This window comes from Phaethon lepturus, unplaced genomic scaffold (assembly GCF_000687285.1).
Source record: "Phaethon lepturus isolate BGI_N335 unplaced genomic scaffold, ASM68728v1 scaffold6485, whole genome shotgun sequence".
Classification (NCBI taxonomy): Eukaryota; Metazoa; Chordata; class Aves; order Phaethontiformes; family Phaethontidae; genus Phaethon; species Phaethon lepturus.
In genome coordinates, this window is record NW_010542542.1 from 1 (window position 1) to 10732 (window position 10732).

Here is a 10732-nt window from a genome sequence, read left to right on the forward strand (position 1 = left end):
TCCTTTAATTGCTTGGAAACCATGGAGGGACGCGAGATATAGCTAACTTCCCAAAGAATGGGCCTCCCTGGATCCCATCCACGGTGTCTCCAAGCTGAGATACGGGGCTGAACAGCACAACTGTGCGTCGTTGGGTTTGTCTTCCTCTCACTAAATTTCTTTGTTCTCTGGGAACCTTGTGCACTTTCTCAAGTTTAGCCTCCAATTTGCAGCTCACCCCCCTCATGGAGAGTAAGGGGATCAATCATAACTCAGCCGAAGGAAATACGCAAGTCATTACCAAACTAGCTAGATTTTCATCCCTGATTAAGGCTTAGATAAATGAGTACTCCAACTGATATAATTAAGGAGACAGACAGGGGGACAGCTAGGGAAGCATCTAGTAATTCTATTTTTAAACATAGCTCTGTACTGATATATAATGGGGGAAGTAAATAAGTATCTCATTTAAATTCTGTCTGCACAATTAGAAGTATTAATCTTAACATGAGCAATGATAGTTCATATTGGTAGTTTGCAAAAGCTTTTCCATCTGACATAGATCAATGAGCACCGAAGACTCAGGTTGCGTGACCCAGCCTCGGTTCTTCCATCACCTGAAGCGTGGGAAGCGCTGGGCACTCGGGTGGATTACACCTCGCCAAGAGAAATGCCTTTTCTCCTGGCTTTTGCCTACAGACTCCCCTGTGGAGGGCTCTTCAGAACCCTTCCTCGAGAAAAATAACATTATTTTGGGAGCTATAAACAAGAGAAGGAGACAGGCTTGTCAGGAGACCTCTCGTTTGTAAAACACTCTGTAAAATGAAAGATAATGAAAGATCAGTGCACTAGAGATTTTGCCACTGCTGCCTTTTATGGAAGTGTATTATTACTATTATTGTGGATTTAGTGCTATAAACGCACACCTGGCACCTCGCAGACTCATTTACTCGGGCTGCAGCGTCTTCAGGGACCCTCTGCGAAGTGCCGAGCCCTGCTATTATGCAAATAACGAATTCCCAGGTGTGCACATCCGAGCACGCCGAGTTAAGATTGCCATTACCCATTTTTGACCCATTAGCTAAGAATGCAGGATCCTCCACTCAGAGAAGAAGGAATGGGGCTTTTCGCTCGTGCAGCATCCATCCCCTCCCAGCCAAAAGCCTTCCCCTGGGCGTTTCCAAGACCCACATTTCCAAAGGCTGCTCGTGTGCTTGGCATTTCCTTTTCCCTCCTCTCAGCTTCTGGGGTCTTTTCGCTGTTCTGCTCATAGATGGAAAAGCCTTTGCAAAAAAAGCCAGTGGCCAAGGACATTTTTCTATTCGGCACATGAATGAACTTTTGGCCGAGGTGGTGTGGTTCTTTGGGGAAAGCTGCTGCTCTTTCCCCACCTAGCTCCTTAGGTGGTGTCCTCCTGCAACGAAGGCAGCTTCAGTACCAGCCCCATCAAGATACATTCCCAAGTAAAGCTGCAAGCTCCAGCCTGGCTCTAAAATGTGCCGTGCAGTGGGAGCAACGCCCAACCGCTATCTGTGAGCCGTCGTTTCCCAGCCCTGAACTCTGCTTCTTACCGTATCTACTAATAGACGTCCGGGATATACTGGCAGAGGCAGGGATATTGTAGGAGGAGGTCTGTTTGGGAACGAGAGCCACAACCGAGCGGTCTGATACCTGGGGAGGCAAAGGAAGAGGAGAAAAGATGAACAAGATCCACCGTCTGCACCGCGATCACCGGCTGCTCGTGCAGCAAGCGCGGGTAACAGAAGTCCCCAGGGCCCAGGCTGGGCAGGGAGCTGTCGGCACGGCACGGCACGGCACGGCACGGGAGCCATCCCGCTGGCCAGCCCTTACCGAGATGCGCTTCTGCTCTGGCTGAGCTCTACAGCAAGAGACTGAAGGAAAGGAGTGATGAATCAAAAGACGTATTGAAGATGGTTTTGGTTGTTCTGATTTAAGATTACGTTTTATCCAATAAAAATGAGAATCTCAAGAATTGTTGTGATCCAATTAAAGTAACAATGCAGAGGGAATAAAACGGCTATAATAACGTTATGGACCATAAAACATTCCTATTAAACCATTTTTTATTTTAGCAATTTTTACGAACTTTAAAAGTTTGATTTACAGCTGAGCAACTCATAAAGCCATCTTTCAGGGTATTAAATTGTCAGTCTCTCTACTGCACCAGAGAAGGAATTAAATGCTGGGAAGTCAAACTATACATGAACATTAGTGCTAACAAGATTTTGTTACAGCAGATTTTAGTAGCCATGTTTAATTTTATCCTCCCTATAAATCTAGTAGTCACTGGAAGATTTTTAACTTATTTCCCTTAATTAAGAATCTGCAGGTTTCCAGGGAACGGGCCTGAGTGTCTTTTAATTTTGAATTTGTGGCCCATGGTGCAGCACGGCAAGGGAGCAGAGAGCAGAGTCACCGCATGTCGCAGGCTGCCGGACCTCATTTAGGGGAGCTGTACGAAAGAAATGCCTCTTCATGCTGGAGAAATTGCTTTTGGGGCCAAGTCCTCCATTACTGCCAGGATTCCTGCGAGGGACTCGGCACCATCCCTACGCACCGGGATGCTCCTGGGCAGCAGCTGGATTTTGCTCCCCCAGCATCGTCCTGCACTATCAGCAGAAGGGGCGTTCGTACAACGTCTGCCGCTGCGAGGTGACCTGCACACAGCCGCTGCCTTCAAGGCTTTGGGTTCCATTCAGATGAAAGGCTTCATGTAAATGTGAGTTATTATTATTGCCAGTGATAGTGGAAATAATAGTCACTTGTGTTTCATAGTACAAAAGTGAGATATTTCTCGGCAGAACACTTCAAACACCTCTGTTATTTCCTCATCTGCTCCTGCCTCACTTCATCCAATTTATTAAGTCAATGAAAGGAACGATCAGTGGTGATATTATTTTCTTCAGCTGTTATTAGCTGCCACTTCAGCTCGACTTCACCAGGGAGAAACCTGAGCGTGTCGGCAGCCCGGGTGCTCCCACGGCGGCAAGCGGCTCCCCGGCCGCCGTGCTGGGATCCGTTTCCACCAGGGCTGTGGTTAAGTGGGAGACAGGCATTAAAAATTCCACACACACACAGAGCACTCTCACTCTCTAAATTTTGGGTCGAATGGCTCTTGTCAGCTAAAAAATACCGGCGTGCAAATTAGCATCAGATGTAACACGCATTCGTTTCCCATCTCACTCTGCTGTTGCCACACTCCCATGAAACCCCCGAGACGCCTGCGAAGCTGGCTGGCTGTTTTACAACTTTATAAATATTCTGATTCTTCCATGAGCTGGAAACGTGCTGCACAAAACACCTTAAAGAAAAGAAAAATAAAACCTGGAGCAGGGACAGCAACATTGTCTGCAGAAGCCCAGACACTACTGTGTTTGCGTGGGCTAGTGAGGATGCCAGCCCCACGGCCATGCCACCCTTGGCTCCTAAGTCTCATTTTCCACCCAAATCTTCCCCCTCTGCCTCTAATTTTTCATTTAAAATAGTTTTCTAGTCTCTCGGCCTTTGCAGACTCCCAGTGGCTGACAGGTATTCATGCTCTGCTGCCTCTGAGTTAACCCTGCCTGAACCACTGTAAATCATTTGATATTAAATTCAGTGTTTCATTTTTCTTGAGTAAAACCATGCAGGGTGAGACTCTCCCGTGGAGTTTAATAGGCATGAAACCAAAAGGATACTACACAAATGTAATACAATTCCCCACAACTAGTTTAAAAGCTCCAGAGAATTTAACAAAGAATTACACCTATTTAACCTATACATCTATTTTTATAAATGAAAAAATAAGCAGCAGGTATACACAGTCCTCTATATAATTCTATAACGTGGTTTGAAAAACACTACAGAAAGATGAATATTTCTTTTGAAATCCAATCTGGCTTTTGCATGCGAAACCTTCCCATGAAAAACACGTTTTATCGGTTGATGCAGATCTTCATTGTACTTTTATCATCCTAAACATGTACAAAACAAATGTGAGAGTGTCAAAATGCAGCAGCCAAGCGGGGAGCTGAGGAGCTCTTGGAAGGAAATGACTGCCCTCCGCAGAGCCTCCCCAGCTGCCCCAGCGCACGGCGAGCAGCAGGAGGCTGGCTCGGTCCCTGGCACGAGCTGGAGCCCGGGAGCTGCAGGGGAGGGGGCTGCGGAGCAAACGGACCCCAGCCATGAGGAGCAGGGGCAGAGCCCGCGAGGACGGGGCAGGGTCTGGTCCTTGCCCGGCGCCTTCGCGCAGGGAGCAGTGCCTCCCCAGCAAGGCGCAGCATGCCTGGCGTTACCGGGGGGAACGCGCGCCGCGCAGCTCCGTTACTGCCGGCAAATCCGGAGATCGCTGCGCCCTCAGATCAGAATAAAGACAAGATGGGTCTGAATAAAAGATGGAGATAGCTTTACAGAGCTAGCTTTTTTCCTAGAAATTTAGAAAGCATCTTCACTAGTCCTCCAGAAGCTGGAGAAATCTAGATTTCATTTTTATGGCTTTTATGAACCACACCTGTATTACACGGAGCGCTCCTGGTAAAATGGCAAGACATCAGCACTTGAAACTCCAATGATTTTGTACCCTCTTCTAAGCTGTGCCTTTGCCCACATATTTGTTTTACTGTGTAGTCCTGGAGCATCTGTATTTTTGATACCTAATAAAAACATTTATTCCCCAAACAGAAAAAAAAATGGTAGGAATACAAAAATTAAAAAAAATTGCTGTTTGTTTTTGGCAAAAGCCCTGCCTTGACAAGATTTCTGTTGCAGTGCAAAGAACTTGGCTTCTTTTTAATGGCTGAAACAACTCTGTTGGGCTGCGCAGAGCTCGGGCCAGAGTGGGGAGAGACACGTGCAATTGCTACCTGTTTAGATGTTTGGCAGCAAGCTTCTACTTTGTTCCAGAGCAAAACTGACATTCAAATGGCAGGAATAGCTGCAGCATCTTGAGTGCTGCAAGGATTTGTTTATTTTAAGGGTAAACTTGTGGCTCAGATTTTCCCACAGGCACTAAAATGAAAATATTCCCTCCCCACGCACCCAACACAAATCAGACAAACAAGGTTTTTACTTGTGACTTCCTTAAGATGACTTTTAAAGATCAAGGCATAATAAAGTCTCGCTGCTTGCCTGCATGTTGGTTAATCCCTTGCAACTGTCAGGTAAAACAGATTTAGAAACAATGGAATTCATCTGCACAACTCCTATGACATTTTACAGTAATCTGTGTTTAAATCCTTTGGGCTGCTTGGAAAAGTTGACCCTTGAGGTCCTTTTTTACCTGCACTTTGCATATTTATGCCATTCTCTCTGCTTCGCTCCCTGATGATATGGCTCCTGTCAATACTGGCTCGCATTCAACTTACACAGCATGAGTCACGCTGATGGACTTGAGATGGTGTATAAACAGGGAAAGATGCCAGATTAAATACTAAACACTTCTGTGTAGGTAGTGATGGACAGTAGTAGGTTGCAGGTCCCAATTAATGCAGTTATCCTCTGCTGCAGACAGGCTTTGAGTAAAAGCTTTTGATTCTCTTTAACCAAAGCTTCCTTAGCTCTGTCTTTACCTCTCTTTCCATCTTCCACACCCTGTGGGAAGCCCTTTCCAACAGACGCACACCTACGCAGGGTAGCCTGGGCTGGGCTGGGGCATGCAAGCAGCAAAAGCTAAAGATGGCAACAGTTTCTTAGGTCACCTCACCCACCCTGGCTGATGCACAATACAGCATCTTCACTTCACTTCGTTTTATATGACTTTAGTGGCAAAACTCCTGTTGCTTGGCTTGGAAGACTGGGCCTGGGACTTAGGAGGTTTGATGTCACCTAGTCAAGAAGTAGCCCTGATATTCACCCTTTCTTAACCTGGCCTCATCCCGTGCCTCCCTGCAGCACTCCCTTGACCCTCCCATGGGACGGTATTTGAAGTATTTGCTCCGTGTCCCTTCTTCACTCCTGGCATGATGCTCAAGAGTCAACGTGTAGGAAGATCACGAGTATGAGAGAGGAGCTGCCACTGCAGCCTGTGCTTTGCATCAGATCATCAGATCGTGCAGTGTTTGCAAAGCTTTGAAGGAAGGCAGAGACCCCCCTTTCTTCCCTGCTGCACTCCTGGTTGTCTCAGACCCCCCACACGAAGACCTGAGCCCCACGTGCCATCCATCCCCTGGCCCTGTATCTCCAGCAGCGGCAGCTCAGCCCTCGCCATTGCTCCCTCTATCTCACTAGCACGGCTGGCGGTTTTAATTTAGCCAATTTTCAACTCTGCTAGTTTCTTTAAGATCCACGTCAAGGTTGCTTTCCCACCTAATGCGTAAGCACATTGAACCCTTCTGGTTTATCATACAAATGTGACCTCCCTGTCTGTCTTGGTAGACGAGATACTTGGGAATTAAATTTCTGCTTTTCTTTTCTTGCCTCCTGGCAGCTTTCTGGGAGCTGTCTGCTGGGGTTGCTTTCTTACCTGATAATGCATCAAGGTGTTCAAGCGCTTCCAATCTCCTTCAATCTTGGTAGTGATGTCTTCATCTTGCAGGACCACACGAGCTATCCGGCCCTGCCGCCACTCTGTGGGAGAGGCAAAAACCAGGCAGACACAACAGTCAGAGAGAGAAAAGACACAGGCTCTACCCATTTCTGTCCCAGGTAACTGGACAGACGAGCCTGTAGAAAAGCCCACCTCTCAGGAAGGGGCACCCAGAGAAAGCTAAATTCTGCTTTTAAATCTTACAACTGCAAGGAAGGTCACATTGATAGCTTTCTTGCAGCAAACTGCAGCATTTCAATTCCAATGCTGGGGGTTCTGCAGTGTTTAGCTAAATTAAGGTGCAGGACATTCCCAGCCCCTCTGCCCCCCTGGCTCTAGTATGATACACAAGCGTGGGGAGAAGCTTTGCTCAGCAGTGTGAAGGAGGCTTCAGGAATGATTTGCTCTGTGGTCAATGGACAATTACCTGATCCCACAGAGCTCAAAACTTATCCGGCAGGAGCAGCACCCATGCTTTTTAGGGGCAGAAATGAGCGTGTCATTGTGCAGCCTGAGCTCTAGCTTTTAAGCTCTGCAAAATCCACCAAGAATCACTGATAATAACAACCTCTCAGATCTTCCCCTTCCTATGAGGCTGGGAAGCTCCTACCCAAGTCCATGTCAACAGCTCTTGGTCTTTGAGAATATGGGACGTTTTTGTATACTGCATCGAGGATCTTCTCTTTGACTTGAGTGATGGTATCACAGTTTAGCACCTTCACAGGGATCTCTGGACTGTTCTCATTATCCGGGTTCACACAGTTTAGGATCTGGAAAGGAAGGAGAACCACACCGTGCTCTAAAGGGCTTCAGACAATCACCCAGAAGAACTGTAACCACATCTGCCACAATGACGTCTTCTCATACAAAAATGTTGCATCCCTATTTGCATCATTGCTGTTGCATCTAGTACATCTTTACAACGATTATTAAGATAGGAGTCCTGGACGTCCATTTTCATTTGCTAGAGAAAGGGCAATGGTCAACGCAACAGCTCAGGCTGTTTGTACCTCCAAATTAGGGACATGCCTGACTTGGGCATGGGTCTAGCAACATGAGGCTTTATTGCACTGGTAACACTTGTGCTTCATGGTAGTGTCCGAAATATTGGCCTAAAGGTCAGAACAGCTCATGTCCAAGTGGGGAAGACAGAAGGAATTCAATGGCAGCTTTTACAGTGATCACTCACCAGAGTCTTGTATTCAATTTGCTGCCGGATCAGCTTGTCCTCACTGAGGGAATAACGGGCTTCTCCTGTGATGGCATCAATCGGACCTTTCTCCATCTGTTGCTTGATGGCACAGTAGAGCATGAAGAGTGGCTCTCCAGCACATTCCTACACAACGAGACAGACAGCAAAACTAACACAGAGGTGAAGGTGCATCTCCTCCAGGGCCACTGGCCAGCGGACAAGCTTTGCACGTGATTCATTTCAGCAGAGGCATAGTCCCACTGACTCAATCTTTAGCACATGTGCAATGCAGGCTTAGCCCCCAGCAGCTCCTGGAGAGGACAGCCAAACCCGTGAGCTCCATTGCTCGGTGGGTATGTTGTCTTTGGCTTGGTAAATCTCTACTGAATCTACATAGCTGTAAAAAATGGAATTTGATCTCATTGTTCACTCCCATGAAGCAAATTCTGTGGAGCTTCCAAAACCACAAATAAATATGGAAGCCCAGGCACTGAGATGTGAGAATTTTTCCTAAATACTAAAGAAGTGCAAGAGAAACTCCATTACATGAGAGTTACACCAGGCGATCTGAGGGTTGAAGAAGGCTGCGCTGAGAGGCTGCGACAGCTTGACTCAGCCCACGTAACACCAGCCCCAGGTGCAGGCATCTCTGAGCAAATTTCCACCTCCCCTGCCTTGCTACTACATCTTTTGTCTTGGAGTCTGACCGGAGAGTTTCAAGCCCAGATTCACCCCGGGGACGGCTGGTGGGTGAGACAGTGGGGTGGCAGCAGGCTCTCAGCTCCATCCCTCCTTACCTTGAGGAACTTGTGGAGAAGGAAAGCAAACCAGTTAGTCAGCATCTTCTCAGCCACCGACTCGGTCCTAGGGAAGCCAGAAGGACACGCACGTCACATACAAAACCGAACCACGCAGCAGAGGCCCTGGGTGTCCCCGGGTGGCACCACCCGGCTGCACCCTGGCACCGCTCCCGTGGTGCTGTGAACTGGGGCTGCGGCCCCGGAGCAGCAGGATGCGGCCAGTGCCGTCCCCCCTGCCCTGCTGAGCTTGCCCAGCTGCCAGCCCGTCACAGGCCTGACGGGCCGGTGACAGGCAGCCTGGTGACACTCGGCTCCTTGCACGTGGTGCAAATTACAGCTCGGCTCAGTAAATCACTGGGATTTGCAGCAGTTCCTGGCAATCGGGGACAGCAGAGTGACAATGGCAGGGAAATTGCAGCTTTCTCCTCAGTCCCACCCAGTGTCCTCTCCCCACATTGTGCCCAAGATTATCTCTAATTAAATACAATGGCTCCTAATGATAGTTTTTAACGCTGGCTCTGCAGGACCAGGAGACTTTCCTTAAAGCACCACAATCTCCTTTCCGGGGACAGGGACAGGATGGTCCTGGTATGTCTCACAGTGGTGTCTCTCAGTCCACATCTGAGCCCCAACCATGCAGCTCATGCTGCGGGTGCCAGGCAGGCAGGCGGGCAGGCAGGCGGGCAGGCAAGGCTGCCAGCCTGCCCATGAAGCAGGGCAGGGGCGAGAAGGTGACCCTGGCAGCCTGGCTCTCTGCACTACCAGCCTTCCCCTCGTGCCACATGCAATATCACGATGGGGTCCAAATTTCAGCAAAGAGGGATGTATCCAACACCTTGCCCTCTGCAGCACCCTGGGGACCATGCCCCCCTCTGCCCTCACCGGGAGCCTGCAGCAAGGCAGCAGCCCCGCCGGGTCGGGGCACCATTCTGTGCCTTTGTCCCCTTGGCCGGCAGCTCTGCTCCTGGCGCCGTTCCTGCCAACGGCCTTTTTGGCCACCGCGCCACCGGGCACGGCAATGCACCGAGCCGCTGCCTCCGCCCATCCCCTGCCCTGGAGCGAGTCGCCGTCCCGCTCCGGACCCATTTTCCCCATTCCCCCCATCTGCTCTGCTGCCTTGAATTAGGGACTGCCTTTTGGTATGTATTTATACAGCATCCTGCATGTTTGAAAACTCTGGCATTTAATGAAAAACACACACTATAGAAGCAACAGGGTTTGATCCCAATGTCAAGCAGATCAAGTATAAATGGGAGACACAGATTTCAGCAAACAAAAACAGTCGGCCAACGGACCCAGGGTCACATTATCCATCATCTCTTAGGATCGCAACATCTGCCAGGAATTTGTGAAAATGTCTGCAGGTCCCCAAAGAATTTAAGCCTGAATTGATTAACTGCCTAAAAATTCATCCTACAAATTGACACACATATTGTTCTCCTGTTTAAAATATTTCAGTCACCCAATTAAGGAGGAGAAGCACCAGCACACTGACATATCAGCGAGCCACGGAAAATGGAGGGTCAGTGATACAAAGTAAAGAATAGGTGAAAAACTCAGAAAATGATACCTTCAGGACTTCAGAGTGAATATTAATTTAATAAACTACTTTGTTAACAGAATATTAAATTAAGAATTGGCAAGCCTCCCGATTAGCCCTACCAGTGAAGTAATGCTGCGTCCTGTCCCTGCTGGCTGCTCACGGCCTGACACCGGTACCGTAAAAAGAACGGAAATACGGAGCAACAGAGAAGCTGGGGCATATTGTGTGGGAGAAGGGTATCGGATACCCCTGTGCCTCGCTGTTCCCTTTTGTTTCTTTATCGGAAATACAAGATCAGCTGAATGGAACAGCAAAAAGAAACACCCCGGAACATCTCTGTCAAATCCCGTTTCTCCTTACCTGCAAGCACTGCATCTCACTCATCTCAACACAGACTGACGCCGTGAGATATCTGCAGCGCATCTGTCCCGGGGACAGCTGAGAATTGAGTTCATCACCACCGTCCTACAGCGGCTGATTAACCCCCCCCCCGCGGCCGGCTGCAGCAGGAGCGCCGTAGGCTCCCTGCGAACAAGCTGCTGCCTGTACCTCCCCCGGCCTCCTCTGCCTTTAAAGGGGGTCGGCGCTGGACGGCTGGGTGAGCCATCCCCTACACGCTGCCTGCCACCGCGGGGCCCGACCTCGCTCGCTCTCTGCTACGCGGGGAGGGGTCTGCTGAGCCCCAGCAATAGCTG

The 10732-nt window shown here is 49.0% G+C and overlaps 1 protein-coding gene across 1 annotated transcript in view; it reads right to left on the reverse strand.

The window, feature by feature from the left end:
- Positions 1 to 1550: 1550 nt before the first annotated feature.
- The window catches only part of LOC104621539 (plexin-A2-like), a gene marked incomplete at both ends in the record, with an annotated part of 30514 nt that continues 21332 nt past the window's right edge, over positions 1551 to 10732 (reverse strand). The window contains 5 exon segments of the mRNA XM_010288055.1: positions 1551 to 1650; positions 6440 to 6543; positions 7113 to 7272; positions 7692 to 7838; positions 8492 to 8558. Coding sequence (XP_010286357.1) covers positions 1551 to 1650; positions 6440 to 6543; positions 7113 to 7272; positions 7692 to 7838; positions 8492 to 8558 — 578 coding nt within the window.